The 14258-nt window shown below is 44.8% G+C and overlaps 1 protein-coding gene across 1 annotated transcript in view; it reads right to left on the reverse strand.

Moving 5' to 3' along the window:
* The window catches only part of fbn1 (fibrillin 1), a 54562-nt gene that overhangs the window by 5717 nt on the left and 34587 nt on the right, over positions 1–14258 (reverse strand). Inside the window, exons 36-59 of the mRNA XM_034525577.1 lie at positions 13805–13927; positions 13481–13603; positions 13153–13320; positions 11931–11999; positions 11696–11821; positions 10697–10819; positions 10443–10601; positions 10255–10326; positions 10033–10158; positions 9784–9906; positions 8176–8301; positions 7969–8085; positions 7743–7868; positions 7529–7648; positions 6743–6868; positions 4436–4588; positions 4099–4161; positions 3883–4002; positions 3644–3763; positions 3427–3549; positions 2760–2891; positions 1878–2003; positions 825–1031; positions 22–147 (exon numbers count right to left, since the gene is read on the reverse strand). Of these exons, the coding sequence (XP_034381468.1) occupies positions 22–147; positions 825–1031; positions 1878–2003; positions 2760–2891; positions 3427–3549; positions 3644–3763; positions 3883–4002; positions 4099–4161; positions 4436–4588; positions 6743–6868; positions 7529–7648; positions 7743–7868; positions 7969–8085; positions 8176–8301; positions 9784–9906; positions 10033–10158; positions 10255–10326; positions 10443–10601; positions 10697–10819; positions 11696–11821; positions 11931–11999; positions 13153–13320; positions 13481–13603; positions 13805–13927 (2997 nt within the window). The remainder of the gene's footprint in view (positions 1–21; positions 148–824; positions 1032–1877; positions 2004–2759; positions 2892–3426; positions 3550–3643; positions 3764–3882; positions 4003–4098; positions 4162–4435; positions 4589–6742; positions 6869–7528; positions 7649–7742; positions 7869–7968; positions 8086–8175; positions 8302–9783; positions 9907–10032; positions 10159–10254; positions 10327–10442; positions 10602–10696; positions 10820–11695; positions 11822–11930; positions 12000–13152; positions 13321–13480; positions 13604–13804; positions 13928–14258) is intronic.

The following is a 14258-nucleotide window of genomic DNA, read 5'->3' on the forward strand; positions in this document are numbered from 1 at the left end:
GGAGGTGGATTTAGGCCTTACCCACACACAGTGTGCTGCTGATGTCAGTGCTGTAGCCGGGCTTGCAGTTGCAGGTGTAGGAGCCCAAAGTGTTGAGACACTGTCCATTTCTGCACAAGTTGCCCATCACACGACACTCGTCGATATCTGGACGGAAACAACAACATGTTAGTTCCAGATAAACTGCACCTGAATCACCAGTTAAACGAACTGGATTTTAATAGGGACATTTTGTTCTGTGCATTTAGTTTTACATCAGTGTTGCGTCAAGCATAAATGTATTGATTTCAACTGGCAAAGTACGAATCAATGCTTTGCAAACAACAACCATCTGTTAGTTTAACACTCACCATATGAGTGGTTTCATGTAAACATATTGCTGCCGACAAATTCACAAAGTATAACAAGTGATGTCGTACTTCAAAGACAGCAATTTATCTGGATGGTTTCCAACAATTTCAGTGCACATGGAACATTAACTCATAGAGATCATTCACGAGCCACTGCTTTATTTTATGTTACCGTACGATGGTAATGCATCACTGTCTGTTGACACACACTCGCAGCAACGGGGGCGTAATTATGCTAAAAAAGATCAAATAGTATTACTGTTGTCGTCATTGTTTGATCTGCTGATATCATAACTTTCTGCAGGCGAGTTTTGAATCTTGGATGCTGTAGCTTCCATAAAGAATCAAGAAAGGTTTTCAAAATGAATCCTGCAAGCTACTGAAATGAATAGAAGCCGGCCAATTGGACGAAATTTTTGTGTGTCATTGTTTTGGGTCATGGAAAATGATCTCAAATCTTCAGCAGTAAGATACCTCTGCCATCAGTGGTGAACCCGGGTCCGAGAGGACACATCTTCTTGTAATGAGTGGTCCCGGGCAGGGGACACAGCTCGCAGTTGGTGCCCCAGCCTCGGCCTCCGTCACAGCAGCACTCTGACTTGGTCACCAAGTTCCTGTTACTAGAAGTCATCTGGCACAGAGTGGTCAGAACCTCAGTGAAGCAGAAGCCTTCGCGGTTATCTGTAGGGTGGCAGAGACAGAGAAATGAGCGTAAGAGGGTGAGAAACAGAAGGACAGTCAAACAAAAGAGACGGGCCTGAGGCACGATGACCAAACCACCCAGACAGGAGCTGGCCTCAGAGAACCAGACGGGAATAGATAACCCACACGCCTCTATCAATACTGTCTGTAAGGAGTGAGATAGCCATAGAACCGCAGAGGTTACAACATTTCCCTGGTGGTTTTTCTCACCGGGTCCAGCACATCATGTCTATCCAGAAGTATGTAGATTAGGGAGGAAGGCTTTGAGAGGATTTCCGCTCTCCTATCTTGACAGTAACAGGTGTGTTTGTTAGCGATACAGTGTCATTGAATGGTTAATTGAGATGAAAAGCATTTTTTTGATTTCACCTAGTTAGCCAGGATTCACTAGCTAAAGATCATAAATCAAACTTCATCACGCGGCTATGTTAAACTCTAAAATATTGATAATGTCAGATATTCAAACTGATATATATATATATATATTAATTAATATGGGGGATTGAGTGAAATGGAGAGGTTTATCAAACCCGTATCCCCGTCACAGTGACTGTAACTCAACAATTTCTGTTTTTAAAAGACAATTTACCACATTTCTTTTTTGACTCCTGAACTATCCATCCCTGTCAAAGATGCCAATAAATACAAGTGTTTTCTTTTGAGTGGCCTCATTTCCCACAAGCTGTCCTAATACAAGCGACCCCCTTCTGAACAGGGCAAGTCCAATTAGAGATCCTCTTTCAAACTGACACTGAACTTAATGGAAGTTAGAGCACAATGAACACAGCGCAAGCGAGAACTATAAATTGATAACAATGTACGTACCGATACATTCAGTCTGCGTGGGGTTAGCGAGGAACCCTTGGTCACATCTGCAGCGGAAGCTTCCCACGGTGTTCTCACAACGGCCGTTCTTACAGGTACCTGGTTTGGCTGTGCACTCATTCAGATCTGACACAGAGACACACATGCACGTATGAACAGTGTAAAGGTAAACACGTGTTACACAGGACTTGCTGTTGTCTGTTAAACTCAGTTAAATGAAGCTAAAGTAGAAGTATTTTTTTAACGCCTTTTTTTTTAAAAACACACAGTTAGTGACATAGCCAATAATAACAGGCCAGCATCTCTACTAAAAAAAACTATTATATATTCTTAATTGTTCATAACCACAATCTGTGTATTTCATATGTAACTGCTATGAGCAGTTACATATATAAAGCAATTACTCATGTTGGTTTCTTCTGGTTTAACTAACAAGTTATTATTTACAAAGGATTTTAGTAATTTTTCATTTTTAGATTTTTAGTAAGAAGTAAATATTAAACAATATATCGAGAGTGAACCCTGATATTTTTGACTGAAGCTGGACATTGCTTGTATCTCTGAACAAATATTCAGAGCTCATCATTTGATTTGAATGGCACAAATGGGAAGGATTACGTTTGTCATCCAGAATTTATTTCTTGTGAGTTTGCAAAGTCACCGATTGTTCAAGTCCATTTCATGACAGTGTCCAGTCCACTAATTACCAGGACAGGAAATGGGGGGGTAGGTTAAAAACGTTAAATTCCAGAATACACAACTATCACTGAAGGGCACGAGTCAAAACTGATTTATGTAATTCAAAGAGAAGCCAAGATCGGAGGTCATAAACAGGAACGATGGGTCATTACTTCCTCCAGTGAGACATTGTGATAATCTTACCCATGCAACCGTCTCCGCCGGGCTGCCGTGTGTAACCAGGGGAACAGATGCACATGTATGTACCGATCAGGTTTTTGCAGGTCATGCCTCTGCTGGCGCAGTCATCTATACCGTCCTCACACTCATTCTGGTCTGTAAAACAAACAGTGTACCCCAAGTAAGAGGATGCAAAAGTAAGAAGACAGATGTGTGAGTGTGTGTGTGTGTGTATGTGTGTGTGTGCAGCACACCAGTGATGTAACACAGACGCTCGTAGAAACTGCAGCACTCAAGAGTTTAATGTAATCGCCCAATGAAACGCTGCGCTCTGCAGTGCTAACAGGCGTGCAGTGGGAGGGTTGGTGGTCTGTTTGGAGCTCTAATGTAAACAGTGACGTTATAGACGCTGACAAGTTCCTCCTGTCTCAGCGCTTCCCTCCAAATACAACCGTTGCCATGGTGCCCGAGCTATCTGAGAGAGCGGAGGTGTAAACAGTGACTCAGTTTTAAGTTCGTCCGAGACGGAGAACTCTTGAGGATCTCGCAGAGATAGTGTGTTACGTAACTTTAAGGACGGGGCCACCATGTCTCTATGAGGCACTCGGTTTATTTTCTAGCAACACTTTCCAGTAAATGGGCCGTGACTAACAAAGCAGGGTGTGTGAGTTAAGTCATTTCGCTGCAGTACCTTTACACATCCTCTTGTCCTCGCGCAGCACGTAGCCTGTGGGACACTTGCACTGGTACGAGCCAACCACGTTAATGCAGCGGAAGGCGCACAGCAAAGGATTCTGGGAGCACTCATTGATGTCTGGACAGGGAACAGAAGGCGACGAGTTACATGGGAGTGGTGCAGGGCGACGGAGACACGATGGAGGCGAGAGTGCAGACATAACTTCACGTACCTTCACAGGTCATCATTGGCCCGGGCTCGAAGCCGTTGTCACATGCACACTCAAAGCCACCGATGACATTCGTGCATGTGCCGTTGCCGCAGGGATTGCCAATGGCACACTCATCAGTGTCTATATTCAAGAATATTTTACCAAAAAAAGCATGTTAATACAGGTAAATAAATCAATGAGAGTATCCCAGAGGTAGAGAGAAGGAGGGAGAAACATAGCAAAACAGTGAGTCGACTGGCCTTCACACTTGACTCTAGTGATGTCCAGGTGGTACCCCATGGGACATTCACAGCGGAACGAGCCATCTATGTTGATGCACTGGCCATTGATGCAAGGGTCATTGAGGCATTCATCAATATCTACAAGTAAAAAACATCAACAGCAAATGAATCACATGCCAAAAACTTGCACAGAGATCCAGAACAGTGAAGGATCAGCGTTCAGGACACAAGTACCTTTTGGGTGGTCGTCTGTCCCACGTTGATATCCCTCGTTGGGACAGAGGAGAGGATAACCCTCTGGAAACCACGAGATGGGAAAAGTCATGACCACCATTCAGTAACACACGTATGTTTGTGCAATCTCTTGTGTTCCCTGCATGCGTGTCCATGAACGTGGTTGCACTTGTCTTTCCAATGCAACTTTTATCATCTGATTATACAACTGTCAAGTCCGTACGGTCCGATAGGATCTGGCTTGCATTAGGATCTGATCACTGATCAATGTGGATTAAAAGTGACATTGAGCAGACAAGTGTAACCCCCCGGCGCTTGTGACAGGAGGCCTACGTACCCTCTCCCTTGGTGGGGCAGATTTCACAGGGATCTCCCCAGCCTTGACCTGGCATCCCAGTGCAGCAGCACTCTGCCTTCGAAGTGTTCTGAGGCTTTGGGGCCAGACAGCGGCCATTTTCAAACTTGGTATAGCAGTAGTTCACGCGGATGTCTGAGGGTTAACACACACACACACACACACACACACACACGCAGTGAAAGATTAGAGACCGAAGTAGAAGCGAGTTGTGAGTTCCGCGTTGTGCTCACCTGTAGGTACTGTGAATAGACCAAAACTACAACTTTTCTTTTAAAGTATTTCTCTTTTAAATTCAAATTCTTTGGTGAAGTATTCGCAGTGAGGAGGGAGGCTGGCTAATTATCCCGACTGATCTGTGTTTGCCAGTCTTTCTCCCTGCTTCTGAGGGCTCTTGTTCCTCCTGGACGAGGCAGGCACTTACTTGTAATGAGAAGCATATGGTCGCACTCTCCTGCCATCACTGGCCTTCACTGAACTCAACACAAATAAGCTTTCTGACCACCACAGATCACACATACACACACACACACACACACACACACATGCACACACGCACACACGCACACACACACGCACACACACACACACACACACCTGGCTCAGAGGCAAGGATCACATACATGAACACCTGGTGCTTTGAGGAGAATGTCAAAGAGAGTCGTGTTACTTTCCTCCATGAAACTGATTTGTCAGCCTTTCCGCATGAGAGATTTATGGTGCTCTGTTCACAGCTGTTGCTCAGGTGTGTGTGAGCGCATGCACATGTGCATCTGCACGTGGATATGTCATTCTTACTTTGTAGTTTGGACACTGAAGTATGGCGCAAATGTTAAAATATTGCGGTCGGATAAAATGTCAAAGCTATGTCTTAATACTGAAAAGAAATAAGATACATTTTTGCTTCTGGTCTGTCAGCGGTTACACAAATCTGATGGCGGTGTGGGTGGTGACAGCTTGAATGGTCATGATTATGAAAAATTTGCAAAACCACTACGGCATTTTAATTTAAAACATGTTATTAATTGGGGACCGGTAGCCTAGTGGTTAAGACACATACCATATAGTGTTATCGTAATATCCCAAGTATGATTCCATAGGGACCGATGTTGCACCCCCCTGTGTCTCTCCCCATGTTTATCTACTATCAATAAAGACTGAGACTGTGACCATGTTTAATACCGACCCGCGGCCCTTGGTCACTCCCTGTCTCTCCCCCTTTTGCTGTCATTCTCCAGCTGCTCCTAAAAAGGGCAATAAATGCCCCGAAAGAAATGATCATGACAAAGCGAGTCCATCTCAAGCGGAACTTGCAGTGGTTTAAAACGCAGCTGCGTACAAAGCTGGTCCTGAGGGCTTTGATTCTTTATTTGTCATCTGCAAAATAATTACAATGGAGCAGTTGGAAATTAAAGTTAAAGTAAAGATGAGAATCGAAGAAATTAACAAGCCCAGTTTCAGCTGAACTAAATACAACAAGTGATATTGATATTCTCGTTGCGAAACCTAGCAATGAACTTCATTTTCACCAATAGATCACAAGTCTGTAACTGTAACTTTCCCCCATCGATGTTTAAATATAAAATATAAATAGGTGCTAACAGAGACCCACAAATGATTTCCAACACTGTTGTCATCGCGATTTTCTTCATTGTCTTCATGTCTGTCATCATTTTGAATTAAAAACAAAAGGTTTTCTCAGAGGGACAGGCGTTTGTCCTAGATGACCTTCCCTGCCCATGTTGCTCACTCTCCACCCTTCTCCTCCCGTTTATCACCCGACCCTCAGCTGAGCACTTTGACACTGGAGAGAAAAGTGAAATACAAACTGTAAACTGCCTCACTGAACTGATGATATCATCACTTCAGTGTTTGGTGAGGGAACTCCCTAACAGAGGACTCAGCGCGCCCCCACCCAACACAAAAACACACGTATGTACATAAACACACACACACACACACACACACACACACACACACACACACTGGTGAGGAAATGGAAAAGTGATCTGTTCAGAGCCACCCTTGGCCTTGTTGAGGAGGCCGCAGCAGCAGAACCAGCTGGAACACAGTGTGCTATCATGAAAGAGCAGGAAAAGTCTCACACCACTGACTGCTGCTTTGTCTCCACTAGCACTCAGAGACAGACTATACAGATGCACGAGTATTTACATTTTGCACTTTAAACTTGATGCATAAGATAGTTTCATGGCCTCGTTTCCCATCTTTTTTAACACACGCACACACACACACACACACACACACACACACACACACACACACAATTACCTAAACATCTGCGTCCGGAGGCAGAGACCTGGAAGCCTTCTGGGCACAAGCAGATGAAGCTTCCTTCGTTGTTGGAGCAGGTTCCAAATGTACACATCTCAGGCGACTGGGAGCACTCGTCAATATCTGACATACACACACACAGAAGAGGAACGGCATCAACCACCTCATCAAATTCCTAACCTGTGCCGTCAGACGTTTCACCTCGGAGGCATTGACGTCTACGTTTCCCTTGGAATATATATCGCCGTAGCCGCAAGAACGACTTCATACCAGTTACGTCATCCAAATGTGATAAAACAGATTGTAATCCTAATAATGGCCAGTTGGATGAAGGCGTATTTCAGCCTCCTTGACACGTGTTCGATGAGCAGCTGCCGCTGTAACTGATGCTGAGAATTCAGTGGTGTTCCTGCCCTGCTTCCAGGAACCGAGCACAAAGCAGGAATGTGTTGAAGTCTGCCGAATATCTCTTCATCAGCCCCACTGTATAAACAATCCAAGTGTTCTGGCTCGGGCTCGGGCCCACTCCCACGTGTGAAAGGGAGAAGAGGGGTGTTTTGTAGCAGCGGGGCGAATGAAGAGAAGGAGGCCGTTCATTCTCGTGCACCTCAGCAGAGCTGTGATTTGTGTATGTCTGCTTGTAAGCAGGTGCTGTCTGAAAGGTGAGATTTACCCCCAACACATGTAGATGTTTTATTACTTCATAAATTCCTGTTTTTTTTCTCCATATTTGGCTTCCATATCTATTGACCATGACGCAGAAAGGACTTAAGGGGGCTGTACCTTCACAGGTTTCCTCATGGAGGAAGTAGCCAGGTGGGCAGATACACCTGTAAGAGCCATCCATATTCAGACAGGTTCCTGCGCCACATGTGCCTGGATTCACTGCACATTCATTAATATCTGAGAAAAAAAAGAAGAAGAAGGAATACACTGTAAAAACCCATTCCATTTAGATAAACGTCCAAAATGAGAAAAGAAAAGGGCGCTTCCTTACCTGTACACAGTCTGCCGTCTAAAGTGAGCTCGTAGCCATCCTGGCAGAGGCACAGGAAGTTGCCCACGGTGTTCAAACACTGCCCATTTCGACACAGGCCCCTCTGCGTCGCACACTCATCGACATCTGATCAACGCACAAACACGACACCTTTCGCTTTAATACGATGAATCTCGTGCCCTTTTCTCTTTTACAGACTGACATCCGCGGACACACACACACACACCTATGCAGTCGCCGTTGTGCGAGTTCTGGAAGCCGGTGTAGCAGAGACAGTTGTAGGAGCCCACTGTGTTCTTACAGGTCCCGTTGCCACAGGGCTGCCTCTCACACTCGTCCACGTCTGAAAACCAGAGAGCATCGTCACACAGCACTCGCGTGACATGTCAAAACACAAGCCAGAAAGCAGACAGGAGCCGACGCAGCAGCTTACCGACACACATGGACTGGTCCCGCGTTGGTTTGAAGCCATTGGGGCAGATGCAGCGGTAGCTCCCCAGCGTGTCGATGCACTGCCCTGGGTTGCACACGCCGGGGTTCTCAATGCACTCGTTACGGTCTGAAAGAGGAAGAAAACAAACGGTCACACTGACTGAAATATACAGTTCCACTGAAATAGCACTGCAACAGTTAAATTATAACTGATTTAGCTATTTGACTGAGTCACTGTTGTATTGATTCCACTGATGCATTCTGGGGTAACGCCACAAAATGAAGATACCCTTTCTATATTGTTATCGTTGTCCTTCTGTGCACCGTTCTATTATTTCATTCATGATATATGTCAATACGTATTTAGATTTTCTCATCAAAATGACACCTTTTTCTCTTCAGTTCTGTGTTGGAAAAAAAATGAACGTATCCTATAAATGTGAGCATGCAGTCTGATAGCCGTGCATTGCCAGTCCATAATTGGCCTCTGTTGCTGTCATTTTAAGGCAGCTGGAGAACAGACGATTCAGGACTCTCTGCTTGACTCTGACATCAGTGTGAAGCCCATTACAGACTGGACTAACACACAATCTCTAGGCAGTCATTAGTCGTTTGGACAATCTTTAAACAGGAAAAACTGACCGTGACTGTAAGCATTGGAAAATTCACACGACATGTCCATTTATATACAGTAAATGTCCAAATATTTTTCACTCATTAATCAAACAGGTATCTTGTCGAGCTTATTTTACTCAAAGGTGGTCGTGTGCAATACATACTGTAAAGTAAGTGTTGAGGACTGTAAAGTGTATGCGAGGATACACATTTGAAGTCACATTACTGTGTAAATAATTTCAAATAAAAAAATAATCACAGTCGCAGTTAACAATCACTAATGTGGGCATTTATTTATTATTTTATAGGACACAAAACTGCATCATAATTATTTGATTTAAGTCAAAATACGTCTATTTTTAAATACGCTATTTCACATCATGCCACATCAAATCCCGATAAATCACTGTATTATTAATAACTCGATATAATTCAAACTACAGCTTCGGTCTCACTGGAGTCTGGCCGTGTTTTGTTTTCAGGACTTGTATCAAAAGCAGGAAGCAAAACAGGATGTTGATTTAACATTTGCTTATCGGTGAGGACTGACAGTGACATGTTTCAGATATACAGCGGCATATGTTCAACAGCTCAACACATGCTCCACATCCTCTCCAACTTTAATAACAAGTCCACTAAGTAGAATTCCTCCTCAGCACGAATATCATGGCGCTGCCTCTGCCGCTTTATCTTTGGTCAACAACTGGCAAATGTGTGCCGATCAAAGAGTTTCATAGGACGGAGTTTGATACAAAAGCTTGAGGAGGCGAGACAACATCGGGCCACCGGAGGATCCAAAGCATCGTCCTCATGGGAGGCAGCCGTGTTTTGGCTGCTTCCTCTCATCTTTGCTCTAATGCCGCTCCGTGTTTACACCCATTCTGTACGATCTCGGCGACCGAGCGTCACACCGGTTACGACGTTGCTGTGTAATCTGAGCGCCGCTGACTCATTTCACCTCCTTAAAAAGGGTCATAGCTGATCCCGGCCTTACCGAGACACTGTCCGGTGGAGGTGGAGCGATATCCGGGTTTGCACTCGCACCGGTAGCTTCCTGGCAGGTTCAGACAGGCTGCATTCTGCTGGCACACCGGTCCATTCTGACACTCGTCGATATCTAACAACAACAGGGTTCAAAGACAGTCAAGAACGACTTAGTTTAAGATGGAGGGAGGATTCCCAGTATTTTACAATTTGGCAGCACTTGCGGTCGGATTTAAAATGAGTGCAGGCTTAAGTGTACCTTCGCAAATCAACAGCTTGTCGTTGTAGACGAAGCCGATGGGGCACTCACACCTGAAGCTGCCAACCATGTTGATGCACACTCCATTCTCGCACACTCCTGGGATTTCCCTGCACTCATCAATATCTAGCACAGAGGGAAGAGACAAGGGGAAGAGCTTAGAACAGAACTAATTTTTATATTTTCGTGATAAAAAGAACCCTTTGAATTTTGAATTCTTACCAATGACCCGTCCAGTGGTGATGTCGATGTAATATCCTGGTCTCACACTGCCGCACAGGATCACAAACTCGTCTGTTAGGACATAAGACAGTTTATAAAAGCTCACATCTTAGTTACTTATACTTTCTACACGTGTGTGTGTGTGTGTGTGTGTGTGTGTGTGTGTGTGTGTGTGTATGAGACCTCACCGGTGCTGGGCACTGGACACTGTTCACAGGGTTTATTCCATGCACGGCCAATGTTGTAGGAGCAGCAGCACATCTTTTTGGTCATGTTGAAGTTCAGCTCTCCGTCACATGTCCCGTTGTCAGAGTAAAAGTTCCTGTAGCAGTAGCTCTTCCTCATGTCTGTGTGTGTTCATAAGAAAAGGGGTTTCTGATTGTTATTATATCTACCTTTTTGCTGATTGTTAGCGTCATGAGAAAGCAGCGCGCAGACCTACCCATGCAGTTGTTCCCGCCGTTGACCTGCATGTAGTCCACAGGGCAGATACAGGTGTAGTTTCCAATGGTGTTGTAGCACTGGCCCGGGCCGCAGATACCCGGTCGTTCACACTCATTGATATCTGCACACAGAAGGAAGGGCAGAAGGCAGTTAGTCAATATTATTTTAGTTGAGCTGAAAGAACTTATTGATTTAAAAGCCTTCCTGTGATCTAAAGGAATGAGAGCAATACAGATTTCCTCATTTTCTTATGTGAAGATGGCACAACCAGAATGCCCACGAACACAACGACACAGACTGAGATCTGCTTGTAACATCTACTCAGATCAATATGTTTTCTAATAGCTTTCCTTATTTCTATACTTCTCTATCAACATTACTGCCAGATAGCTAACCCAGTGCTCGTTCCTTACAGCCGAACTGTTGATTGGCTAGAGACACAGTGCACTTTACAGAGCAGACACACGCTCTTGTTCTCGTGGCCAACAAACACACGCTAATCAAAATGCCGCCAGCCACATGTCACTGTCTAACCCTTAGCCCCCTCCTCTCCTCTCTTTGTTCCTGTCTCCCCTTTTTCTAAACACCCTTCTCATCTATCTTTGCCCCCCCCCCACCCATCTTTCATTCCTCCATCTCTCCCTCCCTCTGTCATCTCTGGCCCGTCTACTGGGGACTGAGTGTACTTGCCTGAGGAGCGGGCCGACCACATCAGAGCCTCGCTGCTCTGGACACAGTTAGGCGCTCAGCTGTCTCATCATCCTGGTTGAGCTTCGCAGGGATAGCAACAGACGGGGAACTCGAGCGGAGACATATTGAGCTAGAATTGAGAACCGTCGACTACGGGACAGAAATAGTCCAACACTTCGTTGTCTCTTTGCTCTCAATGCTTGTTCCCCCTCTTTGCATGTGTCCTCCACGCTGAACCAAGGCCTCAATTTCCAGTGGAATAGGTCGCCTGTGTGTTTGTGTGTGTGTGTGTGTGTGTGTTTGATACCTTCACAGACTCTGGTTTCTGGGTTGAGGGCATAGCCTCTTGGACATTCACACTGGAAGCTGCCGAAGGTGTTGATGCACTGTCCTCCCTGGCACAAGCCTGGCAGCTCCTGGCACTCATTGATGTCTGCCAGAGAGCGAAAGGAAACACTCAGTGGGCATTGTGTGTGTGTGTGTGTGTGTGTATGCACATGAGCAAACTAACACAAACACATGATAGCATGTTGCTGTCTGACCTTCCAAGATGACAGTGATGGGGTTTGGTCTGAAGCCTTCTCCTCCAGGACACAGCGTCTTGTACTCAGCTGGAACACAGCACCAAGACTCATGAACAAGCAGCAACGACGCAGCACACGAGCCCCGATCAAGATGTTTTTTTTAATGCAGACAGCAACGATTAGACAGTAATGATCATCCAGTTCAGATCTCAGGAGGTATTCACAGTTTTTGTTCTTTTTGTTCACAGAAGCAAGTATTTCCTTGAGCTGAAAAGGATGAGTCATTCATTCCCTGCAATGTTTCGAACCATCTGTTGGCAATTTCCAGTAAGTTGCACAAAGCTGTCCCATCTTTACCAGCAACAACAATTACAGCAATAACAAACTCATACAATGGGACAAAACAAGTAATAATAGGATTTGACGGGGTTGTTTATCAAAGCCAGTAACAGTGAAATTAATGTGACATTCAAAATCAATTTTTTTGCCACTTCTCCGCCCATCAGTTGTCCAAAGTCGACTCAATTCTTTAATTATTAAGTGATGGAAAGACAGAGACTGGACCCTTCAGAAAACTCTTGGTCTCACTGAAAGAAAATAGCAGCAACTTTGCTTTTTGACATTTGCATTGCTTCTCTCTTCTTATTATCCACGCTTATCATCTGTAACTGAGTCCGTTGTGAAAATAACGATGCGATTGTTCATTTGAATTATAATTATATTATTATGCCCATGGATCAGGAGTTCTGTGGTTTAGTTAGATTGGTGGAAATAACCTTAATAAAGGTTAGTGCATCTCTCATGTTAAAAAAAGATGCATGTTGTTGTTGTTGTTGTTTCATTCAGCACTCATGACGACTCACTTCAATAACTTTTAATAAGGTTTTAATTAAAGTAAGTAAAAATAACATTACAATGCAACTTCTCCCCACTCTTAAATTCTCACGTTTTATCTCTAAACGCAAATCTGATGCAAAGCTGCAAAAGATTGCCCAGATACTATGGTGCACTAACTATGCCTAAATGAACACCTTCAGAGTGATGAATAGCATACCAATACCCAGTAAACATAGCACTACATTGACTGTGTCTCTGGTGAGTCAGACATTAAGAGTATCCGTCAGCTCTAGAACGGGCTGTGCATCTCTGGCAGGAGCTGGCAAACCTTGCTATTGAACTGAAACACACAAATAAAAATGCACAACGCAGGCCAAATCTAAATAACGATGGGCTGACTCACTTGAGTTGACGAAGGGGCACGATTCACAAGGGTTTCCCCAGCCCAGGCCCAGGGAGCAGCAGCAGGATGCCTTGGAAACACCAACTCCGATCTCATTGGAGCAGTCCAAGCTCTCTGATGCGTCTCCTCGAGAACGAGCATCTAGGTAGCAGCTTCCAGAGCGAGTGTCTGTACACACACACACACACACACACACACACACACACACACACACACACACACACGTGTTCAGGTATACAAGTGCGTCTTGCCTTTGCTTCAGAATGAGTTGAACGAGAAGCTAAGCTCAAACACCAACGATGTGTAGTGAGAACTTGTTGAGTCTCACCTACACAGCCCACCCGAGTGGGGTTGAGTTCAAAGTCTGCAGGGCAGTTACAGTGATAGCTTCCAGGGATGTTGACACATATTCCATTAATACAGATGGTCGGGTCGGCACACTCATTGATATCTGGGAGAGAAAGCAGAAGCAACAGTCCGTAAAAGTTCTTTATCTCCACAACATTGTGTTCACAACAGCCAAGAGAGGAGCAGTGACTTCCCCTCTAAATCTCAGGGTCCATTTCTTTTAAATTTTTTTAAATCTCCTCAAACCGCATAAACAGATCATCATTGGGGCTGGCAGCTTGACTGGTGCGTCGACTAGTCTTACCTGTGCAGTTGCCTCCGCTCCTGTCCAGTTCATAACCAATGCTACATTCACATCTAAAAAGTCCCGGGATGTTCTGGCAACGTCCATTGACGCAGATGTCAGCAAAGGTACATTCGTCTATGTCTGTGAGAGAGAGAGAGAGAAAGAGAGAGAGAGAAACCCAGCTGTGAGGGATTAGTGGATCATGGGATCATCATGGAAAATTGGCAGCCAGCAATAGGAAGTGAAGGCCACTCACCTTTGCTAAAGAATGACAGTTCTGGGGTAAAAGGAAATGCCCAGACATCTCCAGAGAGACACACACATACACTATCATAGCAGCAGCCAAGGTTATGAAATTGTACTCTTCCACATCATTAGACTCTGCACAAATCATTACTGTCCAGTCCTGCCTGGGTTGAGACAGGGAGGACCGGACAGGTTATTTCAGGATATTAGACGCATCAGCACAATG

This window comes from Cyclopterus lumpus, chromosome 3 (assembly GCF_009769545.1).
Source record: "Cyclopterus lumpus isolate fCycLum1 chromosome 3, fCycLum1.pri, whole genome shotgun sequence".
Taxonomy (NCBI): Eukaryota; Metazoa; Chordata; class Actinopteri; order Perciformes; family Cyclopteridae; genus Cyclopterus; species Cyclopterus lumpus.